This window comes from Mixophyes fleayi, chromosome 5, assembly GCF_038048845.1.
Source record: "Mixophyes fleayi isolate aMixFle1 chromosome 5, aMixFle1.hap1, whole genome shotgun sequence".
NCBI lineage: Eukaryota > Metazoa > Chordata > Amphibia > Anura > Limnodynastidae > Mixophyes > Mixophyes fleayi.
In genome coordinates, this window is record NC_134406.1 from 252,675,177 (window position 1) to 252,702,559 (window position 27,383).

The 27,383-nt window shown below is 42.3% G+C and overlaps 1 protein-coding gene across 1 annotated transcript in view; it reads left to right on the forward strand.

Annotated features, from left to right (window-relative positions):
* Positions 1-8,934: 8,934 nt before the first annotated feature.
* The window catches only part of FZD6 (frizzled class receptor 6), a 38,445-nt gene continuing 19,996 nt past the window's right edge, over positions 8,935-27,383 (forward strand). Inside the window, exons 1-2 of the mRNA XM_075213916.1 lie at positions 8,935-9,327; positions 16,820-17,187. Of these exons, the coding sequence (XP_075070017.1) occupies positions 17,008-17,187 (180 nt within the window). The 5' untranslated portion in view covers positions 8,935-9,327; positions 16,820-17,007. The remainder of the gene's footprint in view (positions 9,328-16,819; positions 17,188-27,383) is intronic.

Below are 27,383 nucleotides of genomic sequence, written 5' to 3' on the forward strand. Positions count from 1 at the left end.
GCTGCACATTGCTTATAATAAGCACATTAATTAATACTCCAGATATAGTTTTCCATCCTAGATTTTTCCTCATATCAAGAACTTTAGTCGCATAGTAAACATATCTTTCCGAATGCTGAAAACAGGATCTGTAACCAATTTGGACCACATTTTTGGAAAGATTATCCAGATTTGGGGGTAAATGTATCAAGCTGAGAGTTTTCCGGCGGGTTTGAAAAGTGGAGATGTTGCCTATAGCAACCAATCAGATTCTAGCTATCATTTTGTGGAATGTACTAAATAAATGATAGCTAGAGTCTGATTGGTTTTTCAAACCCACCGGAAAACTCTCAGCTTGATACATTTACCCTCTGGTGGTGGTCATGCCAAATGGCAGGGTGGCACAGATAGATGGCACATGACAACATGTGCCAGAGTGATCATTGGCCGACTAGATTTCCCCGTCTGATAAATCGCTGGTGGTCACTCTGGTGGTACACATGGTATACATGTTATGCAGCTGCCATCTGACACCCTCCCAGACCACTGTTTATGTCATTTCTTATGGCTTTTATGTCTGGAGAACCATCTGTTGCACTGAGGCTGAATATACCTCTTGACCTGAAATTACACCTCTACAGTTCTACGAGATGAGTAACTGGAGGGTTCTGGCTAAAAACTATTGTTTGCCTGGATTCCCCTTTACGCCTATAACTTAGACCATGAGCTATTTGCGCTATAAACAAAGAATGTCTGCCTCTTACCTTGTATAATGTTATACTTTGTGTTTACTGTGTTCCAACACCACATGCCATCATGTATTACAATGAGAAGTTATACGGAAATTCCGAGCAGTATTATATATAAATATTGTACTGCGGCTTAACAGAACCCTAGATACAGTAAGACACTGTTCTGCTGTCCACTTTACCATCAACAAAGGCAGCACAGTGGCCTAGTGGTTAGCACTTCTGCCTCACAGCACTAGGGTCATGAGTTCAATTCCCGACCATGGCCTTATCTGTGTGGAGTTTGTTTGTTCTCCACATTTTTGCGTGGGTTTCCTCTGGGTGCTCTGGTTTCCTCCCACACTCCAAAAACATACTGGTAGGTTAATTGGCTGCTATCAAATTGACCCTAGTCTGTCTGTGTGTGTATGTTAGGGAAATTAGACTGGAAACTCCAATGGGGCATTGCCTGATGTGAGTTAGTTCTCTGTACAGCGCTGCGGAATTAGTGGCGCTATATAAATAAATGATGATGATGATGATGAAAGAGTTATGACCTGTAGTAAAAACCTGTTTTCTGGTCGATGTTTGAAACAAAGGCAATAGGTAGTTCCTAGATCTACAGGAATGGGTGTTATGATTTAATACTGATGCATACATAGCCGGCCTTTTGAAATGCAGCCATGTGCCCTATCCATTGCGGAGCCCTGTTAAAGTTTAATTTGCTGAGCTGCTTCTTCCCCTTTGTGGAGCCCAGAGAATCACTCTGAATCAGTTGTTCCTGGGGCAGTAAAACAGAGCACTGGCTTATTCTACTGGTTAATCAGCCGAAAATGCCTGTTAGAAAGGGAAGTGACCTCGCTGACTAATAGAAAGCTGCAAGCCCTCTACTTGTGGCTTCCTATTGGTCTACGTGGTCACACCCATTAGGCTGCTCTAACGGCACCGACCTTTGTACTACAGCAAAGTTGGAGCCATTTATTTACACTTGTATTTTGTATGGAGGTTTTTTTGCTGCACAAAAATATTTGACAGCCAAAAATGAATTACAAGGATCCATCTGTTTCAGATGCTCATTTACTTATGGAGATACACAGGTGGTTTTCAGTACATGGAAGCTAAAAGGTGATTGATTAGCTGTCCATCTTTAGACCTCATGTACAGCCTTCAGCTACTGGCTGCACGTGCAGAGTCCTCATGTGACCAATGCATTTAAAAGAGGCCGAATGAAATGAGTGTGGCAGCACATGTACTTAAGGTTACTGTACTCTTTACAGCGAAATAACTGTAGGCATTATTTAATTATTTTGAAGAGAAGCACAGATACACATCTGCACACAGCGGCATCTGTCCATCATACATATAACTGCACCCCTTGGAAAGCACGTTTGGAAAGCACATTCGGCCTCATTTAGAGTTGAGCTCAATTTTGTGTTCCCAACATACATGTAAAATGCAGTCTCTTACCTAGTTTAAAATTCCACATACTTTGCACCTACCTTCGCCTGGATGCAGCCACACACAGGGCCATCTTTTCCATTGGGCACAATGGGCAGCTGCCCGGGGGCCCCATGGGCAAGGGGGCCCCATAGGCACGGCTCTTAATGAGAATAAATAATCCTGCAAAAGAAAAAAACCTGCAAAAAAAACCTTCAAGGGTCACTGAGCAAGTACATCTATCTATCTCTATCTCTATATATCTATATCTATATCTGTATATATCTATATCTAGGGGCCCTGGTGCACTGCTTTGCCCGGGGGCCCATAATGTTGTTAAGATGGTCCTGGCCACACACTAGATACACCAATCATCATCATAATATTGATCAACAGCAGCACGTCTATAAAAAGACTGTATTGAGACTGTATTAAGACTGTATTGTGACTGTATTAAGACTGTATTGTTTACATCTGTATTGAGTTTACGATGACTGTGATTTAAAGACTAACACCATATTTCTGTTTAAAACATTGCATGAGTCTCTAGACGTCATTCCATTCTCTTTGAAAAGACTTATTACGCATGTGTCTACAGAAAAATGCAACCATCAAGATTCGAGGGAAAGACAAAAAGACAACTTTTAGGAAGAAGTGAAAATAAAAGTCCCGCAATACCCTGGTTGTATAAGTGTGTACACTCTTTTCACTCTTTTCCCGCTGTCGCTGTGTTCAGAGTTAGCCAATCACATTCAAAATCATGTTCAAAGGTAATTATCCTACACCTGGCAGGAATGAAGGTGATTGCGACTAATCCCAAATAAAGATCAGCTTTTCCTGTAGTATTGCACCAATGGGGGCCCGAGCGCCCCAGGCAGGCCCCGGTATTTTATAGCCATTCCACCCTCCCACACCCTCCTTTAGGCTGGGTACACACTGCAGGGTTTTCAGCTGATTATTGGGCCAATCACATGATAAATGACCGTTTGGCCAGATATGGCATTAGTGTGTACACTGCAACGTTGAACGCGTTCCAAAGCTGAGCAAAGGTCCTGAAGACTGGAGAGTGACAAGATCACTGCTACCCTTGTTTCTGTGTGAGCAATGGCACTGAGCAATGTCACTGGAGACTGGAGAGCAGGGGCGGGCTGGACCGGAGGTCAGGGGGGCAACGGGCCCACGGGCCGCTCAGTCTAACGGCTGTTCGGGCCGCAAATGTCAGCACACAAATATCAACTTTAAATTTCAGTGTACAAATAAGCTATCAAGTATTTGTGTGCTACATGAAAAAACAGTCAATTTTTAACTTATGTGCAAAACAGAATACTAATTTGCACCCCTTGCATTGTAACATGGTTTTGTCCAGGAGACTGAAATAAGAAGTTTCTTAAGTTAAGATCCTTAATGAATCAGGCCCAAGGTGCTAATGTGCAGGATTTTGTAGAGTAGCCCCTGCTGGACAGTTTAAAATACAATAAAAGGAGTGTGCACAGTAAACATAAAAGGTACCGGTTAATATGCTGCTATAGATCTCACAGTTTGTCATACATACAAAATTACAAGAATAGTGGGATGATCCAGCGCATGTAGTTAACCGTAAAATATGAAATAAAAACGAGGACATAAGGGGTAAATACAAAAATGACTTAGGGCTAGATTTACTAAGCTGCGGGTTTGAAAAAGTGGGGATGTTGCCTATAGCAACCAATCAGATTCTAGCTGTCATTTTGTAGAAGGTACTAAATAAATGAAAGCTAGAATCTGATTGGTTGCTATAGGCAACAACCCCACTTTTTCAAACCCGCAGCTTAGTAAATATATTCCTTAGAGTCTAAATCTAAAAGGGAGATGGCTAACGTGTGGGTCAAGAATTAATATTTATTAAGGTAAACCTGACAAATGTCAGTAGATCCACCTCATATAGTTTCTATTTCATTTTTACGGTTAACTATATGCGTTGGATCATCCCACTGTTCTTGTAACCCTGCTGGTCAGTGTTTTGTTCCATGCAATCCATCAGAAATGAACAAAAGAACAATTCTGAAGTCACCGGAATCCCTTTGTCTACTCTACAACAGACCTCCTTCACATTGTGCCATTTTGTAGACCTTTAAAACTGAACGTGTTCCGGTACTTCACACAGACACACAGGAAATTCAGTTCAGCGTAACAAATCACTGACTGCAGACTGTAAAGAATTTTCTTTGAAACAAATGCAATAGAGAAGAGATGATGACACCCAACATAATTGTGAAATTGTAACTACTGGTATCTAGAAAAAATAAAAGAGCTTTTTATTATTTATATTTATATTTTCTATGGAATAAATGACTATAATATCTAGATTTCTGGTCTAGATAAGGTGTCCACAAGGACACAGCAGTGATGTTGGTAGTATTGATGATTAATGGTGACAGGTTGATTAATTAATCAGGTTGATTAACGGTGACAGGTGCATTTCTAAATCTGTAAGGACAACACATTCCTTGCTGATATACTAGGATTGTACACAGCGCCGGTGCCCCTCGCCCTTGGCGTTGACCCCCATGGTGCTTCCCTGCCCCCGCTTCTTACCTAGTATTACATCATAGCCCAACGCTACACCCCCAGCCCATTACAAACATGGAGGAGCTGCAGCTTCACGGGTAAAAATCTGCCAAATGTGGCAGTCGTTTAGGTCCTCCTCATGATATCACCAGCCTGGATGTGTAAAAGACTATATTAGAACTATACAGGAACTGACGTAGAGCACGTCTAAAAATGGTAACCAGAGAAATTATAAGAGTTGTGGGAACACTAAGGATTATTTACTAAAATTGCGCAAAGGTGCATTCACCATATCAACCAATCAGATTGTAGCTTTTCTCTGTCTAGTGTAAGTTAGATCAATAAAGCAATGGTCTGATTGGTTATTAAGTTTTAGTACAGATTTGCACCACGGAGTTATGTTAGTCATTAACCTTCAATATCTATTTTCTTAAAAACCTTTGCACTCCCCTATGCTTTTCGGGTGTTGTATTAATTTTAGACACTGACAATGCCGACAGAAATGACAGCGGCCGAGAAAGAACGATTATTGTAAAACTGACAATGTAAGAGGAACTCCACATTCATAGAGCGACTTATCCAATTGAGTACAAATCAGAAATTACCTCAGTGGTCATGGATCCAGTGAAAATAACGCTTTTAAAGCGGCAATGTTGGGACCCACTGAATTGCATTACGCAGGCAGTGGGTCTCAACATTGCCGCTTTAAAAACGCCATTTTCACTGGGTCCATGTGCAGTGACGTCATTTCTGACTGTACACATTTGGATAAGTCGCTCTTTGAATTCATTAAAGCAGCCGTAAATCCTGCATGCCTGTTACATGCTAAGTCGCTTTTTTTATGTTCTCGTTTTTATACTAATTGTTTCTTTTTTACATACTTGCCAACTCTCCCGGAATGTCCGGGAGACTCCCGCATTTTGCGAGAGTCTCATGGACTCCCGGGAGAGTGTGGCAATATCCCGGATCTGCCCACTTTACTAGGAAGTGCCCAATTCCTAGTGAAGTGGGCAGAATTAGCTCCCAAACGCCGCCATTCCCAGTGAATCGCGGTGTTTGGCCCACAAATGACGCGCATTTTGGAGCCCCGCCCCCATCAATCCCACCTCTCCCGGTATGCTTTTTTACCGCTGTCATTTCTGTCAGCAATGTCAATGCGGCTGGAATGACTACCACCGTGCTTTTCTGTGTTCGGTGTGAATCAGGCGTTTAAAACAGGGCAAAATAGCGCCTATGCATTCAAAAAGCTTCCAGCTATAAAGCAGATGTTCAAATGAACACAGGACCAAGTGGTCGTTTCCAAATAAATGATATATTAGTAGATTTTGTAATGTGTGGGAATTTGACTGGGAAATTATGAAACAATATCCCTTTTCCTGTGGAACAAAAGAGTGAAGTGTTTCAAGGCTGGGTCACTTCCTGGCAGCCCAGAGATTAAACAGGTGCACTGAGGACTGAGCCAGTGCTCTCCCAGCTACACACTGCCCCCTATGTCTGGAACACTGCAACACATCTTATTTGTATTGTTATTTCTATTGAGTTAAACAGCACCAACATCACCCAAAGTGCTGTACAAAGCAACTAAACGAAGTAGCTTACGTTCAATATTTAAAGGGATCAGACTAGTTTTTAAAAAAAAAGAGACACAGAGGGGGGAATTCAATTCTCCCGAAGTAGCGCCGCGATAACTCTAGTACTATTGGTTTACCTACCACTGTACACATCTGAAGAGACAGTGACCTATTCACACTATTCTTCACATATATTGTAACATTTTTCAGAACATCTAGTATACCAAAATGACTTATAAACTGGATTTATTTTTACACCTTAGATGCTGGACTATGTTCATGCAGATAATTATTTACAGTCAAGTAAAAAAGAAAGTACATTCTCTTTCAAATCTGTGATTTTACACTTAAGGATATATAGTAATGAACAATCATCTGGTCATCATCAAGGCTTAATATTCTATAAACAGATCTCATTTAACAAATAACACATGACAACTTTCACATTGTCATTATTTATTCAACAAGAAATATGACAACTATAATGACACCCCATCATAGCTTGTACAACTCCTCTGTGCTGCGCTACGCAATGGATGTCGGGTGTGATGACGTCACCCCCGACATTCACTGCGAGCGCCACACGGAGGAGGAGAAAAGGGAGGGAGCCAAGGTAAGTATTTTTATTTAATTTTTTTTTGCAGGATTTTTTTTTTCAGCGCTGCCCCCTTGCCACAACCAAAACTCCTGTTGGGCCACATTTACAGGATGCTGGGCCGCATGCGGCCCGCGGGCCGCGGGTTGGACAACCATGCTATAAATCATTATCTCCTTCAAATCACTATCTCCTTTTCAAAAGCTCTCTGCGTCTCATGTAATTGCAGAGGGTGGAGAAGGAGGGTGTCATAATGCAGGCAGAGCTCAGAGGCGCGTGCTAAAGCCTCTCTGCTCAATACATCATGTGCCATGTGACTGTGGTTGCTATGGTAGTCCAGAATCATAAATCATTAATAGCAACCAGAAATAAAAAAAACAAGTAAAAATAGTAAATACCAACATTCCTCTTGTAGCTTGCCAGAGTGATTTATGGTAAAAAAAAACAAAAAACAAACAAACACCTGATTTTGTCATGTAATTGCTGCTTTAAAACGTGTTATAATGAAAAAATTACTAAAGTCACTCTTTGTTATTTTCTTCTGTGTGCAAATGTAAAGACATTTAGGGTGTCCTGGAACAAATTCAGGATGGACAATACTTGGATGACATTGTCCAGCTTAAAAATAAAGTGTCTTTGTATTTTCACTCTGCATTAAATGTGACAATATAATTTCAAGTATAGTACGTATTTTGCATAGAACAGGTCACATATCAATTTGAACTAAGAAAAATTTAAAGTCATCACATGCCTCAATCATTTATGGAATAATTAATTAACATCAATAAATAATTAAAAGGAACCACTACAGTTAGCAGACATACAGGACCTCATTTAGAGTCGGACGCAAAGTCCGTGTAAGGAGTGTAGAAGTGGGAGTGTGCCGCAGCTTGGTAGGGTATTACGAGTGGCAAGCAACCCTATTTGCGTCCCACTCGTAATACCCTATGGAGCTGCGAGCAGTTCCTGCAGCCAGCTAACCGCTTGCACCACCTAATTCCTGCCGCACAGCTTTAGCCCGTCTGCACCTCACTGCCACAAGGATGTATTTACATGGTCACGTCTTCACAAATCCGTGTTCCTCCCATTCTCTCGTAGTGAGTCGCAAACTGACGCAAGTGTTAATTGCGTCCAAGATGCAGGCGGATTTGGGGCTTTCTGCACATGCGTGGTAGTGTTTTTTGGTTAGATGCGCCTAAAACGGACTTTGCGTCCGACTCTAAATGAGGTCCATAAAGTCACCAACTGTCCCTAATCTCTAGGAACAGTCCAAGGTTTTGAAGACAATTGTTACTGATTCCCTGTTTTTCATCATATTTCATATATTTTTATATGTTTCTAGTTCTTCTCTTATCATCCTAATGCATAATCTAAAACAGAGAATGTCACATTCAACAGATTTCTGGCCAACAGTAAAATATCTCTGGTAGGCACGTTTAGAAGTTATGTATGATCATATGCAGAATGTCAATAATATTACAATGAATTTAGCTCTTTTTCATTCCAGACACATGAATTCGCAATTTACAGAAAAGTGTTATTGTCTTATCAATTATAATTACGTTAAAGATAACTATTACTCCTTTTTTAAAAAAACATAATCCTAAATGATAAATACAAAATATTGAATATTACAAAAACAACATAAAAATACATACAACAAAAATGACGATAAAACTTGTCTATTGTCTTATTGAGCCAAACAGGCTAAGTCCACATAGGGAAATGCATTTGTATTTAATACTACTAACAATACTGATACATTTAGCATATTGCACTTTTATAATTGTAGTTTTGAATTATTAATTGCATGGAGCTTCATTTATTTTACAGCCAGTGCAGCAGTGGGTTGGATGTATCTAAAGCTGATGCATGATGTCATTAACCCCCTCAACGCTGGAGCCATTGGCCACACAGCTGCATGTGTGATAGTGGCAGAGCACAGAGACAGTGACTGATACAGAGGGAAGATCCATGAGGATCCATGTGCTGTCATCAGTAATTCTGTGCAGTAAGGACTATGAGGGAAGCTATGGAAGGGGTTAAGTCCTAACTCCGGTCCCTCCCCAGGGGGTGGTGATGAATGCCAGCATTCAGGAAATCAGTTTGTAACATGAGTCTTCTCTCTGGGTAGGATCAGTGCAGACAGGGACGTAACAGCTGCAGGGAGATCAATAAATCAATATAATCGATTGTTATCGCAGCATAAACTGGATTGTAAAGATTAGCACCAATCAGTAGTGAAAGTACAATAACCAACAGAGAGGGGGGCTGGGGCCACCAATCAGAGACGGACTAACAAGGGAACTTCAGGAAACTGCAGAGTGGGAGCTCTGGTCGGGATCGCTGGCACTGCCTGATGCTTGCAGTAGGTGGACGTCTGCTGGCTGAGATTGGGGTGATCACCCATCACAGGGACCAGGGATTGCTGTGTACCCGGATTGTATCTGCCTAGGTCGGGCGTGCACAGGTAAGATCCGATCCAGATTGTTAGTCTGGGGCTGATCCTGGCTGTGTTGGGTAGGGAGGAGACTACTAGATGGAGACAATAGGGGGTAGGGGGCAGCCAGGAGGATCAGGGGTACAACACAGGGGAAAGCAATCGGTGGAGAGATCTGTGGGCAATAAACTCATAAATAGACGATAAATATGCAAACAGTGCACACTGTGGCTAAAGTTTTTTACATTTCTTCCTGCAAACAGGTGGAGTGGGGGGCACAGGGAGGAGATGTATAATCCAGCTCTACAGGAGAGAGTATTTATTATATTACTGCACCATTATAACAACCACATTCTGGATTGCATTCTGCTTGCTCACTATTATTATCACACATATAAACATTTGAATGCTAAGGGGTCACCAGAGAATTCATATTCTGCCCTGGGCCACCTCCTGAACTGAGAGACACATTGGGATCATTGTCATTATCTGCATTCAAACACATGTTTTATTACACTTAATGGGAATATCACTTAATTGCATGTTGATATTTTATTAGCAGGATGAGTAGCTAAGAGCTACTTTATGGTTTGTTTAGTCAATTGTTGAATTGCATCTTTATTGTTTTCCAAATGACAGCCCTGTATTTTAGCTAGTGCTTGGATGGCCTGAGAAAGTTATTATGGATCAGTGACATAGTCCCAGTTTCAATGTTTTTTTGTTTCATTGAAAGAGTACAAATGTTGTTTTGCTTTTTAGACAAGTGGATAGTTGATTTTCACATGTCAGTTTGATTTTTATAAAACAAAGATATAATATGTAAACATTTGCGTTGAGGTCAGCCAAGTTTTCCCGAGTGTTTTAACAGGTGTGGTAGATGTGTTTTTAACTTAAACTGACACAGAATAAAGGGTTCTGTAGGTTTTGCTGTATTTCAAGTTCATTCAGATCAACTCCTGATTTTAACATCTACATATAGAGGGGTATTCCATTGTCAGCGAGTTGGTTTTTTTTTCCCCACAGCATAGAAAAATAAATAAATCTCCCGATGGTTTGAAGGGAGTGAAGGGGAGTTTTAACTCGGTCATGTATAACACAAAAAAAAGGTTTTGCATACATTTCCATACATTAGATTGCATTACACATTGATAATATCTACATTACAGTATTTCTTTAGCATATTTTTTAATTTAACTATTTTTTTTTACCAAAGAATCATCTATACCAGGGGTTGGCAACCTTTCTCTATCAGAGTGCCGGCTAAAATCTAGTGAAGCCCAGGTGTGCCAGTTGGGTGATATATAGTTATAGATATAGATATACATACATACATACATGGCTGCCTAGAGAAATTCATGGCCCCAGTACAGCAACTTCATGTGTCCCCCCTTATAGTCAAGTATGGTAAAAACAAAAAAAAAAAAGCGACGCAACATCTTTTTTTACCATGCAAGTGGTCGTACAATTGGGGGTGTGGCAGTGCATCATTGGGGGCATGTCTAGCAGGTGAAAAGCACCAGGCCACCCTCTTACAGAAAAATGCATTACTCACACATGCCCCCTTGCTCAGCAGCTTTGCTCACATATGTCCCCTCTGCCCACATGCTTTAATCACACTTGCCCCCCCTCTGCCCAGCACCTTTAGTCACACATGCCCCTCTCCATCACCTTTAGTCACAAATGCCTCCTCTCCAGCACACCTTCTTCTTACCTTATTCTCCACTGCACAGCATGGGAAGATATCCAGCAGCCCGCCAAGTACCATGTGACCACTGCAGTCACATGACCTTTAAAAATTATTTTCAAAGATAGATCTCCAGTGGGGACTCGGGCCACCAAGCAGGCCCGGGCAATTTGTAGCTGCCCCCTCCCCTATCGGATATATATATATATATATATATATATATATATATATATATATATATATATATATATATATATATTATTTATGTCTCATTTTATGAGGCTAATATCATATTAACGGTAAGGGACCAGCAAAAAAACTTTATGCCGCACAGTAGTGCCCCAGTTCACATCATACCTCATAATTGTGTCCCCAATTCATCTTATGCCTCATAGTTGTGCCCACAATTCATACTTTGCCACAGTTGCCCCCAGAGACTCATAGTATGCCACAGTTGCCCCACAAATACATAGTATGCCACAGTTGCCCCCAGAAACACATAGTATGCCCCAGTTGCCCCACAAATACATAGTATGCCACAGTTGCCCCCAGAAACACATAGTATGCCACAGTTGCCCCCATAAACACATAGTATGCCACAGTTGCCCCCAGAAATATATAGTATGCCACAGTTGCCCTCAGAAATATATAGTATGCCACAGTTGCCCCAGAAATATATAGTATGCCACAGTTGCCCCAGAAATATATAGTATGCCACAGTTGCCCCCAGAAATATATAGTATGCCACAGTTGCCCCCAGAAATATATAGTATGCCCCAGTTGCCCCACAAATACATAGTATGCCACAGTTGCCCCCAGAAACACATAGTATGCCACAGTTGCCCCCATAAACACATAGTATGCCACAGTTGTCCCCAGAAATAAATAATATGCCACAGTTGCCCCCATAAACACATAGTATGCCACAGTTGCCCCCAGAAATATAAAGTATGCCACAGTTGCCCTCAGAAATATATAGTATGCCACAGTTGCCCCAGAAATATATAGTATGCCACAGTTGCCCCCAGAAATAAATAATATGCCACAGTTGCCCCCACAAATACAAAGTATGCCAAGTATATGTGCCCCTCAATTTGCTGCTCTTACTTACCTTTGTAGACTCGTCTTTCTCCTGAAACCTGGGTGGGAGCTGCTTCAGTAAAGCAGCCAATGATGGCCGAAACGGAACTTCTGCGCATGCGCAGAAGCTCCGTTTCGGCCATCATCGGCTGCTTTACTGAAGCAGCTTCAGCATCGGCGTGCTAGACAAAAGTGGTCAGCGTGCCACGTCTGGCACGCGTGCCGTGGGTTGCCGACCCCTGATCTATACCATGTCAAAACACATTACTACATTTTATATTTGTACCAAAAACATACATAAATATAATTAATTAGTGATTTTTTTTTTATTATTTTTTTTTATGTTTATTCTATTTCATTATTTTTTCACAAGAATATCATCTTTTACATGTTAGGCATTAGTGATAAACATAAGTTTAGCTTTTTTTTCTTCACATTATTACATGATTTCAAATACTTTCAGAGTTTTTATTTTTTTTTATTTTTAACACACCCCAAAGAGGTGCGAGATAAAACAGCATATTTGCCTTTTTAACGTACCGCGTTAAAAAAGAATTGAATACCTTTTAACGCGGCTGCCTCTCGCACACCCTATACTTTTAATAGACCTTTTACTGGAGCGACAGAGGACCATTTGATGAAAAAAACTGAGCTTTAAAAATGGAATTGAATCGTGGGTAAAGTTAACCCGCTCGAAAATGATAAAAAAAACAGCATTAAAATGGCTTAACGCGGTCAAAAAAACAAAACTCGCTGACCATTCAATACCCCCCTATATATTGATCTCTTTCTGAATGCACTGTATAACTTATCACAGTTAACGCTGTATAAGCTCACAATACAATGACATGTCTTTCACACTGCGCACAGAATCCTGGTAAGTTAGTGTGAAACTGAGGCTTCTTAGACAGGGGGGTATCGAGTTGTCAAAAGTAATATAGCTGACAGACCTCTCGCCATTCCTTGCCTTGGGGGAAGTAACTAACACAGATGTTACACAAAATATTGCCAAGCCTGGAACTAACCTGGTGCCTACACATTGCAAACATGGGAGAACGTATTAAAAAAAAACCCAAATAAACACATTGAAATGTTTTTCTGTGTGTGAAAATAGTAATTATTATTAACCTTTAATTTATAGTGCCAGATCCCGTCCTATACTGTTATTGTGATCATATTGCACCTTCCACTTTCAGTTTGGTAGAAAAGTAGATTTCTCGGTGCACAAATATAATAAAAGCCCATTTTATGATTCATTTTAGGCAAAAATGAAGGAGATAAAGGAAAACATTAATAAAAGGGATAAATTCTAAAGTGTCTGTAGGTTGGATTGATGTGACATTTTACTTTCCACCACCTGATCTCGGCCACGTCAGAGCTGGTGAATAGATTAAGTCCACTCGCAAGGAGAAAAAGACTGTTCGCCCTTCTGCAAAGTGTGGAACACCCCTGTAGCGCCCCCCTCACCTCCACTCCTTTATCTCATTTAAGTAATTCTGAAAATTAATTCATCCACTTCAGTACAAAACTAAGCATACCCATGCACATGACGTACGCCCCTGATGCACCCAACCCCCCCTCCATCAGTTTCAGAAGACATGATCAGAATGTCATCTTCTTTTATAGGAGTCCCATTGAACATCGGCAACTCCTCTGTTGTTGAAGCTTTTACCGAGGTTTCTGCTTTTATATTGTGCTTGAGCTCAGGGATTTGGGGATGACCATTCGTCTTTGTAGCACCGACCCAACTTAATATAGGACTTCTCGTGGCCATTCCCCTTATCAGATCTGGCTTTATGTCTGATGTTAACTTCCTCAATAACTTTTGGTCCACTTAATTCAAAACTTTGGGAAATCGTGATACTTGGGTGCTGAGTCTGAGAGATGCGCTTTTGGAAGCCATCTTGTTCTACAGGGATTTGTGCTAAAAAAAAATTAATGGTTTTCCATAGAATAAAGGTTGTCTTGCTTATGGCTTTCATTATAACTAATATTGAGGCCATTAGAGTATTTTTGGATGAAGCGGAGTCTCCTTCTCTTTTGGCCTTGTCCGGCATCAGTAAAATCGACCAACAGCATCTGCCATTATGCTTTAATCTTTTTTACCAATTTAGCGCAGTCTGATTGGTGCTATATAGAGTTTAAGGCTGGATCAATGTCTGGGGAAAATAATGCAGGGCTGTCTGGGATCATGATATGATATTTTGATACCAACTCATCTTCCACTTGTAGGGGTAGAGCGGATGGCTACCTTAGCAAAATGCCTCTGATTTAGGATTAATTGCCCAGTGGGAGCTATAAAAGTTTAGTTGGAGGAATTGTCTACTAGGGGCAGAAGTCTTCTGTTTGGTAAAGTCAAATGTCCTCGTCCTCCCGCCTCTATCGGTGGGAGAATCACTATAATTAGTGTGCCAGCTATGGGCAGATGTTTGCCTGGTACTCTGGTTTGCCGAGAACATACATCCTAATTTTGCCGGCTAAAGGCAGAATTTTTAAGTAAAATATGGCAGCTATGGGTAGATGCAGACAATGAGGAACCTGTGCTTGAACAAGCATCTTACTGACCTCTAGTAAGTGCACAAGTTACGCCTCCTAAGAGGGGTATATGCATATTTTGACAGGTCTGCATGATCCACATTTGCGTAAACTCTTCTTTACTGTTCTTGACCCATGTTAGAACGCCCCATCCATCCTCTGTTCTGCTTCTCCAGCTACAGGCAGCCATAAGAGCAAGAATCGTGCAAGTCTGCGTAGGCGCATCTGCAGACGCCCACTTCCGAAAAACTGCTGTTTCTGCGATGTAAAAAATCATACTTACCCCCCTCTTCGGAAAGCGCTGCCTCCAGGTCTTCTCCTCGTTCTTTTCATTCTTCAATTGCGCATGTCCAGTTCCAAGAACTGGACATGCGCACACAGATCCCCTCTCTGTCTCTGCAACGATAGTTGCAGAGAGAGCGCGCTGAGTGACAGGGAGGCATCATGTGATCCCTCCACACATGCGCTGTACAGCTCTGCTCTTCGGAGCTGTACAGCGTTACAGCAGAGCTGACAGCATTAGATTTCTTCCATTCCGATGATGTACGCCAGCCTCAGCTGGCGTACATTAACATGACAAGTTCTCGAAAAAAATGTTTTTTCGGGACTTGTTAGATTGCGACCAGGAGCAGTCACCATTCTGTTGAATGGTGACTGCTCCCAAAAATGAAGAGGAATGCAAAGCAGCAGATATCCATGATATCTGCTGCGATGCACCCTTAATAAATTTGCGGAGGACAGGAGGCACCTTAATGACCCGTTAAAAGCACTATCGTGCTTTCTTAAATATGCCCCAATGTGTATACAGGTAATACATACTCTGGAACATATGCATATTACAGACTTGTACAATGGTTTACTGACCTCTACTGCAGACAAGTTGTGTACACCCAATACATTGCCCAGGGGACTAATTAACCTCATATCTACAATTCTCATTCATCTACATAATCACATTACTAAATCTCTATGTCTCTATGTGCAGGAATGTATGACTGTCTAGTGGCCTAAAGTAAATTAGTTGAATAAGATTGTATCAGGTTGTTACCTCCTTAGTGTTTCTCATGTACAGTTTTTCCTGTTGGACACATTTTTTTCTGTACATACCAAATATGAAATAACTTTGTATCAACTAATTCCATTTTACATTTTGTCTTATTTGTAAGACTTCCTATTTTTATCTAACTCATGCATCTGTCTTCCAAGGCAATGATCCTACAATTATATATATATATGATCACGGTGTTTAGCTTAAAGTGGAGCTGTCACCGAAACACAATGGAAGCAGCAATCTGTGTGTTAAAGTCTTCCACAGATCAGTTCGCTGGGAACTGATACTAGTTCATAGTAAAATCATAGACTGCGTTCTCATGAATAAATGTTTGGCTCCAAATGTCGGCCTTTACTGTGTGTAAGAATACTTAGTGGTGGAGGTATGTAAAATTAACTGACTGACTGGCCTACCCTATCTTGGATAGAGGGTTTTCGACGGTAGGAGGACGGCTCCCTAATGCTGAGTGTCAACACCCAGGTGTTAGGCCCCTCCAATGATCAAGATGCCATAGTGTAGGGGCAGCACGGTGGCTTAGTGGTTAGCACCTCTGCCTCACAGCACTGGGGTCATGAGTTCAATTCCCGACCATGGCCTTATCTGTGTGGAGTTTGTATGTTCTCCCCGTGTTTGCATGGGTTTCCTCCAGGTGCTCTGGTTTCCTCCCACACTCCAAAAACATACTAATAGGTTAATTGGCTGCTATCAAATTGACCCTAGTCTCTGTCTGTCTGTGCATGTTAGGAAATTTAGACTTAGCCCCAATGGGGGCAGGGACTGATGTGAGTGAGCTCTCTGTACAGCGCTGCGGAATTAGTGGCGCTATATAAATAAATGATGATGATGATAGTGTCTTGTGCCTATTACACTAACTGAACAGCAGCAGGTCCCAGGGACCCCCCCCCCCCCCCATGCCTTATCTGGATGCTCAGTGATGCCACCTTCATTGTGGTCACAGCAGGAAGGAGCAAGCCCTCACTATCCACCAATGAGAGCAGGGAAACAGTGCTAGCCCCCACCATGGGGAGGTCAAAGTTCAAATGGGAGAAGTGCTGGTATGGCACCACCCTATATGGCCCACTGTGATCACTGCTTTATACTTTTAATGTATTATATATGATGCTGTTTTCTGTTGCCCTTTTAATGCCTCTTTTTTGTTTTTGTTTTAACAGGATGCCCACTAAGCCTCAATCCTGTGTCATACCACTGCCTGATATTGAAGTACCCTCTGGGAATGTTAGCTGTAGAACTACACCACCATTGGTCCTCTCCTAACTCTGGGTCATCCATACACCCAATGAAACTCCAATCAGCCTGGACTTAACCTAATACAAGCATCGGAAGTCAGCTCTTCATCAAAATGTGGTGTTTGGGGATTGTCCTTCTGGGCACTTTACTGCTGCCCATGGCGGGAAGTCACAGTTTGTTCACTTGTGAGCCCATCACGGTGCCCAGGTGTACAGGGATGCACTATAATATGACTTTTTTTCCTAACCTTCTGGAGCACTATGATCAAGCAATCGCAGCTGCACGAATGGAGGTAAGTCTGTGCTTGTCACTGCAAAGTTGTGTGTTAATCATGAGAATAAAAAACCACACATCACCAGTTCTTAGGGTGTCTCAACTAAACAAACTATGTGGCTGTTTCACCCCAAATAACATGTCAGTAGGTTACAACATCAGTGGGTAAATGTATCAATGTGCGAGTTTCCAGTGGGTTTGAAAAGTGGAGATGTTGCCTATAGCAACCAATCAGATTATAGCTGTCATTTTGTGGAATGCACTAAATAAATGACAGCTAGAATCTGATTGGTTGCTATAGGCAACATCTCCACTTTTCAAGGCTGCCGGAAACTCGCAGCTTGATGCATTTACCCCCAGATGTTTTGCACGAATAATACATTCTAGTGCAGGACATTAGCAGCAGTCCAATCCAATTGTCACGTCAATCAAGACATTGAAGGAGAAGTAAAAGACCAATTTATTAAATCGTGAGGCTGAAATGTGTTAGAAGTGATGCAGCGTGTCCTGTAAATTATGCGTCAACATTCACCTCCAAAGTCTGAGTTGGTCACTGAATGTAAATCATTTTTTTGAGTTGTTCAACTAACCTTCCACTTACCTCAGGGCGTGCCTGGCTGTTCTGTTGCCTGAGGCGGCAAATTAAATGGTGCCCATTTCATCACGTACACAAACTACCAACAAAAGACAAACTATTGTAATTTTAAACATTATTAATTACATTTAGCAACACAGTAATTACCAATAATTTATATATTTGCGTCAAGAAAGCTGCTATTTTTTAAATTATTCCCCTCCTCCAATTTACTGCCCACCCCCCACAACTTGATGTCTGGAACAGTTGCACCATTGCCCTGTTTATGTAGCAGTCTATTCTCCATATCCTTTCGTCCTCTTTGAGGACACACTATTTCTAAGTACAGAGGAGCAGTGAGCTGAAAATAGGTTTGTTTGTTGTACTATATGTTTAGACCTAGTTTTTAGTTTATTGTTGTAAGCACAGCTGGTGTCTGTGACCGACAAGTGTGCAACTCATCAGCATATCTGTAAAAGTTAGCACAGTGTTTGTTTTTGGGTTTTATTTCCATTCATTTCTTATTTTCCATACATGAAACACTCCGGGCTAGAACTAAAACCACAGCATTTTCTAAATAAGAGAATGAGCTGTTTGATAACTGTATTCCTCTCCTATTGTAATCTATGTACATCCTGGATTCTAATTGCACAAGAGGTCATGATCATCGGCTATTTATATAGCACCACTTATTCTGCAGCGCTGTACAGAGAACTCGCATCAGTCCCTGCCCCATTGGAGCTTACAGTCTAAATTTCCTAATACACACACAGACCAGGGTCAATTTGATAGCAGCCAATTAACCTACTAGTATGTTTTTGGAGTGTGTGAGAAACCCCATGCAAACATGGGGAGTATATATAAACTGTACACAGATGAGGCCATGATTGGGAATTGAACTCATAACCCCAGTGCTGTGAAACAGAGGTGCTAACCACTGAGCCACTGTGCTGTCCATGATCATTTAGCAGCTCTACAATGACACTAATTCGCTATCCCTCCCATGTAGCATCATACCCTATTCATTGTGATAATTCCATTATTATTGGGCAGCACGGTGGCTCAGTGGTTATCACTTCTGCCTCACAGCACTGGGGTCATGAGTTCAATTCCCAACCATGGCCTTATCTGTGAGGAGTTTGTATGTTCTCCCTGTGTTTGCGTGGGTTTCCTCTGGGTGCTCTGGTTTCCTCCCACACTCCAAAAACATACTGGTAGGTTAATTGGCTGCTATCAAAATTGACCCTAGTCTGTCTGTCTGTCTGTCTGTGTATGTTAGGGATTTAGACTGTAAGCTCCAATGGGGCTGGGACTGATGTGAGTGAGTTCTCTGTACAGCACTGCGGAATCAGTGGCGCTATATAAATAAATGTTGATGATGATTACTATCATGGTGATTTGAAGGGTAGAAGCATAGAGTAATTCTTATCAGAACATGTTTCACTTGAAGTAGACACATTTTAAAAAAAATATATTCTGTATAATAATACACACTCTTTGTTTGTTTGGGGGTTATTTTACGCCCTCCTATTTCATACAGGTCACCTCAGTGCCAGCTACAAGAGAAATGTACACTACAAGCTAAAATAAATATCCCTTTAACGTGCAGCATTTCTGCTTCTCTGCACAGAAGGTCCCTCCCCTCTGAGTGACAAATTAGATTTCCTAGGATTTAGTTTTATTCCCCTCTCAGTGAAGTTTTGCTCTCATGCTTGTCTTGTTTGGAATGTTTGGCCCTGTAGACTGGAGCTTTGTTCTCTTGCCTGCAAGACTAAACAGCGCTCTCCGTCTGGCACCCAGCCACAGAACACAATGGCATTTCCACAGCGAACCTCACAGGTTTCATCAAGCTCGGGAACTCTCAGATACTGTGTCACTTGTCAGGATAAACGGCTGAATAATACATTTTGTGCCCGCGTCTCTGTTTCAGCCGCCGCCGCCGCACCGCTGTGTGGTGTCTTTTCTTCTTTTTCTTTAATGTAAAGCATTTCTATACTGTGCACATTGACTTTCTCCCCACCACAAATATTATATACAAACCGGTAAAACCCCTTTTTTCTATTATAATTGTGCAATCCGCGTTACTCTGCATTCTTGTTTTTTGTCCCCTGCAGCATCCACAGAGCTTATCAGCTCTGGTGTGACAGGAATTGGCAGTGACACTGCGTGTAGGCAGATAGATTATATAAAAGCTCATGTGGCACTAGCCTCAACTGGGCACTGTCTGCGGCTCTGGGAGGTGCTAGTCTTAGACAAACAATAGTCCAGCACAATCACTGGAGTTCCGTTTCATAGGCTTGCCCAGGTCCACATGTTTCAGTACTCCCAATAAAGTGGTCCCAGTTTAGGGCTAGATTTACCAAACATTCTAAAAAGGAAAAGTAAAGTGTTTCCCATAGCAACCAATCTGATTCTAGTTATCATTAATCTAGTACAGTCTAAAAAATGATAGCTAGAATCTGATTGGTTGCTATGGGTAACACATCCACTTTTCCTTTTAGAGGGTTTGGTTAATCTACCCCTTGGCGTCCATTAAGAGAAGATTAATGCCCTCTTGCTATATGTTACACCTGGCTCGCGTGTTATTATCCTCCTGTGTGTCAGCTGTGTTGTGTCTAGACCAGTGTTTGCTAACCTGTGACACTCCAGGTGTTGTTAAACTACAAGTCCCAGCATACCCTTCCAGCAATAAGCTATAAATAAATATATATTGGCAAAGCATGCTGGGACTTGTAGTTTCACAACACCTGGAGTGTCAAAGGTTAGCCAATACTAGTCTAGACTGTCATCGTCCTGGCTGATTATTAACAAGTTGCAAATCTGTTTAAAACATTATTGATTAATGATTTGAGTGTAAATATTGTATGTTCTGCCCATGTTTGCGTGGGTTTCCTCCAGGTGCTCCAGTTTTCTCCCACACTCCAAAAACATACTGGTAGGATAATTGGCTGTTATTAAAAATCGACCCTAGTCCCCCCCCCTCTCTGTCTGTCTGTGTCTGTGTGTCTATATTAGGCAATTTAGACTGTAAGCTCCAATGGGGCAGGAACTGATGTGGATGAGTTTCCTGTACAGCGCTGCGGAATTCACACTCCTGCCCGCTCCCTGCGCTCAGCCAATGATCGCTGACTCTCCTCCACTCTGATCACCTCTTCCCACTCTAGAATCCAAGACTTCTCCCACGCTGCCCCCCTTCACTGGAACGACCTCCCTCGCTCCATCCGTCTCTCACCCAACCTGTGCTCCTTCAAACGGGCACTTAAAACTCACCTGTTTCTTAAGTCCTACCAACCATCCACTTAACCTCTCATCTCTTCGGTTCTCCCCTTTGCCTCACTGGCTCCCTTCTGTGCCTGATTCTGTCCACCCTCCCTTAGGATGTAAGCTCGTATGAGCAGGGCCCTCTTTCCTCCTGTTTCCATACCTGTTCTTCCACTCCGTCTCTACTGTATTTGCCTGCCCGGAGTTTACAAAGTATTGGTATTTTATGTTTAATGTTCTGTACTGTTTTGCCCTGTATGGTCTACTGTTTGTACTGTGTACGGCGCTGCGGAAACCATGTGGCGCCTTACAAATAAACGACAAATAATAATAATAATAATAATTAGTTAGAACCTTCTTTAAATCCCTCATTTCCTCTCAGTCCTCTAATCCCCGTCGTCTCTTCGCCACCTTTAACTCCCTCCTTTCTCTTCTCCCCCCCCCCCTCTCCGGTCCCTTTTTTTCCTCTCAGCTGGTGACTTCGCCACTTTTTTCTCCTCCAAAATTGAAGCCATCAGACTTAACATCTCCTCCTCCAACCCCTCTCCCGCTGCCATTACTGCTTCACCCCCCCTCTAACAAACAACTCTGGAGCTCCTTCAGTCCCACATCAGGCGATGAAGTTCGCTCCCTTATTCTTTCCTCTCCTCCCTCTACTTGTCCTCTTGATCCAATCACCTCTAACCTCCTTCGCTCTCTCTCTCCCACTGCCTGCTCCTACCTGGCACACCTCTTCAACCTATCACTCTCCTCTGGTGTTGTACCCTCCTCATTCAAACATGCTCTCATCTCCCCTATCCTCAAAAAACCTAACCTTGACCCCACCTCCGACGCCAATTATCGCCCTATCTCTCTTCTCCCCTACGCCTCCAAACTTCTTGAGCGGTTAGTCTGCTGTCGTCTCACCAGATACCTCTCGGACAATTCCCTCCTCGACCCTCTCCAATCTGGTTAACACCCCCTCCACTCCACTGAAACTGCCCTGGCTAAAGTCACCAATGACCTCCTATCAGCCAATTCCAGGGTTCACTTCTCCTTACTTATCCTCCTTGACCTCTCCGCGGCCTTTGACACAGTGGACCACCCCCTCCTTCTGCAAACTCTTCTCTCTCTCAGCCTCTCTGGTTCTGTCCAAGCCTGATTCTGCTCTTACCTCGCAAACCGCACCTTCTCTGTCTCTACGTCCAGCTCTTTCACCGCCCCGACGCCCCTCCAAGTAGGAGTCCACAAGGGCTCTGTTCTCGGCCCCCTTCTTTTTTCGCTCTACACTTCCTCCCTTGGTGCGCTCATCTCCTCCTTTGGTCTTCAGTATCACCTTTATGCTGACGACATTCAACTCTTCTGATCTCTCGTCCACCCTCCTCTCTCGTGTATCTGACTGCCTCTCAGCCATCTCCTCCTGGATGTCTTCACGCTTTCTCAAAATTAACATCTCCAAAACGGAACTCATAGTCTTTCCTCCTTCCAGACTCCCCTCTCACCACAACCTCTCTATCGTTGTTAACAACACAACCATCTCATCTGTCACCCAACTCCGTTGCCTGGATGTCACCCTTGACTCTTCTGTCTCTTTTGCCCCCCACGTCCAATCCCTTGCTCAAGCCTGTCGCTTCCAACTGCGCAACATCGCCCGCATCAGACCCTTCCTCTCACAAGACGCCATCAAAACCATCATCCATGCACTCATCGTCTCCCGCCTGGACTACTGCAACTTCCTCCTCACTGGCCTCCCTCTCTCCCATCTCGCCCCGCTCCGATCTGTACTCAATGAAGCTGCTAGACTCCTCTTTCTCTCACGCTGCTCCTCCTCTGCCTCCCCCTCTCTACCAGGCCTTACACTGGCTCCCTTTCCCCTACAGAATCCTCTTTAAACTCCTTACTACCACTTACAAAGCTCTCTCCCAGTCTACTGCTCCTTATATCTCAAACCTCCTTACCATTCATACTCATGCTCGCTCCCTGCGCTCGGCAAACGACCGTCGCCTCTCCTCCACTCTTATTACCTCTTCCCACTCCCAAGTCCAAGACTTCTCCCGAGCTGCCCCCCTGCACTGGAATGACCTCCCTCGCTCCATCCGTCTCGCTCCCAATCTGTGCTCCTTCAAACGGGCACTCAAAACTCACCTGTTCCTGTAAGCCTACCAACCATCCACTTAACCCCTCATCCACTCCGCTTGTTCTCCCCCCTCTCCCCTGGTCCCTTTTTCTCCCTTGCATCACTGCCTCCCTCTGTGCCTGTTTTGTCCACCCTCCCTCAGGATGTAAGCTCATATGAGCAGGGCCCCTCTCCCCTCCTGTCTCCATACCAACTCTTCTGCTCCGCCCTCACTCCATATGTCTGCCCGGAGTTTCTGAAGTATTGGTACTTAGTGTTTATTGTTCTGTAATGTTTTACCCTGTATGGTCTACTGTTCGTACTATGTAAGGCGCTGCGAAAACCCTGTGGCGCCCAACAAATAAATTATTATTATCATTAGTGGCGCTATATAAATAAATGATGATGATGAAATATTCATTATGGTTTGTTGTAGTCTCCTGCTGAATGAATAGGGACGTTGGTAACTGTGAACGGGCAGAATATAAGATTCAAGGGCTTTTGTTGACCAGATAGTATCATGGTGATGTCTTTTTATTAGGTGGAATCTGCATTATATGCAGAGGTCAACATAATTGTTTGATTGTGGAGAGAACGGGAAAGCATTCTAGAATTACTGTACATTTATTAAAAACCATTTATTTCATTTTGACCATTTGAACTGTTTAGGATTGTACTACATGAGAAATGGTATTTACCATAGTATCCAGTGAGCAATATACAAAGCAGAAGGAATGGTATCTACAAAGGCAGTTTATCCTCTGCTCACAGATCTCAGCGTATATTTAGTATTAGTTCTGATACTAATCATTGTATCCAGTGTCTAACTAGAGATCTTCTCTCACTTGTAACAAATGTTTCTACAAAACCTGACCTACTCCAACATGTCCTTGTGTCCTGGATGTTATGTTTTAGTTGCAGAGCTGATGATTACTCTGATTATCTGAATACAACACTTGCTTAATAAAGTCTTTAGCCAATGCTGGGGGGAAAAATACTTTCAAGGCCATTTGTTGTAATTAATATTACAAACTCCCTCCCACTTTTTTTCAAGGGGGTGGGAGGTGGGAGTGACGGGGGCAGTAATAGACTCATGTGGAAAAATGTTTTGGGTTCTTGTGTCAAAGACTAAACATTTTACATAAAGTACGCATGTTACTGCTGTCTTCTTGTAGGGCAAATGGCAAAACCGATCGGGCAGAAAAAAAATGAAAGAATCTAGTGAACTCAATAACGAGCTAAATGTTCAGATAGTCGTTGACATTTATATTTTTAAAACTTGGTATTAAAAAAGAAATACAATTTAGGGATTTTGATTGTATTACAATGTTTCTTAACTGCTTTTTTCACAAATCTTATTGCGAATTTGACCAACATTGTTTATAAAATACTGTTTCAAAACCATGACCTTTCAAAAGAAGCAAATCAGAAAAAACCTGTCTACATGTAGCGATGCTGACCTGTGAATATGTTACATTCTACACTACTTAGTTAAAAATTAACTACTCTCACTCTTCAGCCTTCACAGGAGACCAGGCATAGATTTGCTGTGTACAAGGTGTTTTCAGCAGAGTGTTAAGGAATGTACTAATGTTTGTTCAGCTTCTTTCTGTGCTACAAAGTATCGATCTGTATATATTTCGTTTCATTCCCCCCACCCCCCTCATCCAAGGATTTTTAAGGTTACATTATTTATTGCTATTATACACTTTTACTATTACAACACATTTATAGTATTATAAGAGTAGTAGATTTTTTTTTTATTTCTTTTTTCCATTGCTATAAAGTATTTTTTACATCTTAAAAATATATCTAAAGAAATGGTACAATCTAAAGAATTTCAGGGAACAAACTAGCCTCATCCTTCTGTGGGCCACAGGCTCTGATGGGCCCTTCCTCCCATCCACCATCTCTTCACTAGAAAGGAAGTATAGAGAGGAACAGTGGAGGCTGCTTAGTGGAGGCTGCTTAGTGGAGGCTGCTTAGTGGAGGCTGCTTAGTGGAGGTTCTTTTACAGGCTACTTCAGTTATGCTAGGATGCAATCGCAATTACTCCCAGCGCTCTGACTTGCCTGTGAGAGCAGTCTTGTAATTATGGCCACTTCACCACACTTCCCACACAGAAGATCACGATGAGTGATGATTACTTGTCATTGCCATAGATCTGGGGTCTGCATTGTATATACTCCACTGGCTGGACAAGTTTAATCATTGGCTGTATAAAACCACCCCCACCTTTTTCTGACCACGTATTGGACGCTGTACACAGTAGGGATGAGCTGAATTGTATCCAGTATGACCACACTTATCAGAGGAATGAACTGGCTGCCATCACCCCAACTCTACTCGTCCCACAAAATGCAGAATTAGAATGGTGAAGAGAAACTTAGAAAATTGTATCGCTGAAACTTTGTGTCTCTGTAAAACAACCAGATCTAACATGAAACTCTATGCACGTAAAAAAAAGTTACCTTCAAATTTGCTCATCTCTAGTTGACCGTGTTCATGTTGGCACAAATTATATCTTGCAATTGTATGTGTATGTGGGCTCTGCTGGGCATAGATAATTTTCTGCACACAGGCTGGTCATTGCTTGCTGAATCCAGATTATTCAGACCAGTGTGGCTGGTTTAGCACTGAACAGGGAAAATTGGCTTTAATTTTTCAGTACAGGATTATATAAAGGACCAGGCAGAGGTGCAGAATGTTCTGACCCAGCGAATAATCTATAGTAAAGTGATCATGATCAATTTACTAACCCCTAGGTTCCCAAACTGTGCGCCGCGGCTCACAGGGGTGCCTTGGACAGGAAGAGGGGGGAAAAAACCCAAAACAAACAACTTACCAATCCGGCAACACCCAGGATGGATAGATAGGTAAGAGGGGGCACAGAGTGTGTATGCAGAGGGGGCACAGAGTGTGTATGCAGAGGGGGCACAGAGTGTGTGTGTGTGCAGAGGGGGCACAGAGTGTGTGTGTGTATGCAGAGGGGGCACAGAGTGTGTGTGTGTATGCAGAGGGGGCACAGAGTGTGTGTGTATGCAGAGGGGGCACAGAGTGTGTGTGTGCAGAGGGGGCACAGAGTGTGTGTGGATGCAGGGGGCACAGTGTGAGTTAGCTGTAAATTTATTTTTTGACAGAAATATAATTGAAAAAAATATATACAAATATTATTTTCCCTTTGATTTATGTGTATTTTTTACATACAACTAAAAAAGTATTTCTGTCCTGACCTAAAAACTTATTACGTTTTTTGACCCAGCTACTTGGGACTGCTCAGTAATTATTTTGAAAGGGTACCTTGAAAAAATTATGGAGACTAAGAGTGCCCTGAACTGCAAAAGTTGTACTAACCAGCTCTTTTAATGGCCTGGCTAAATTTACATTGGGGGGGGGGGGGACACGAAGCCTACCGGATCTACAGATCCCTCGCCTGCGACGCTCTCCCCATAGGTTAAAATGGCTAAGGACTTCTTCAGATGGCATTGGCTTGATAAATAGCGCAAAATCGCAGTCCCCTTAGACACCTATGTGTCTTCTATAGTATCGGCAAATCAAGGCACATCTCCCACGGGTGGTTCCGAAGACCAAGTGAACATGTGTCTTATGCAATACTGTGTTCTGCGATCTATGGCTGAGGGCAGTGGATGATTTGGATAAATGTGTTTAAAGCTCCAAGGCTGCAGGTGTGTTTGCGTCTAGCGCTGCCCAAAAATTGCTTGCTCTATACAGTCAAGGAGCACTTACTGCTAGGCATATTACATCCTGTGTGAAAATCACTGTACTTGTTACATGGTGCTGGACCATTACTGGACATATAACATACTGAAGGATATGATGGGGTGGGGTCCCATACTCTGATTGCCATATATATTTATAAATAGCGCATATGGCACTTTAAAGTGTATAGTAACCTGAAAATATTTCCCATTATTCGAAAATATTTCAAAGTTTATAATTATTCTGAAATGAATGTGTCTGCAAAGCTTTATTCCAGAAGCCTGGTGTCCTAATCTCTGTTTGACTCAGAGGTTTTATTTACCAGTAAAATTTGCAAGTCGATGACAAGTCTCCCCTTGTTTTTGCAAAAATACTTAAACGCTAAAGACGTGTGTTGTGAGCACCCTTTAATATTCTGTATGTACATGTTTGACAGGTTCTGCCAGTAACTGAATAGCCGTGTTTGTCTTTGTATCATCCAAACTGTTGCTGCAGGTAGAGTTTTGGTGTGAGTTACACTGTGCAGCTTCGTTTTGTGAAATTAATCTCAATTATATTCAGTTAT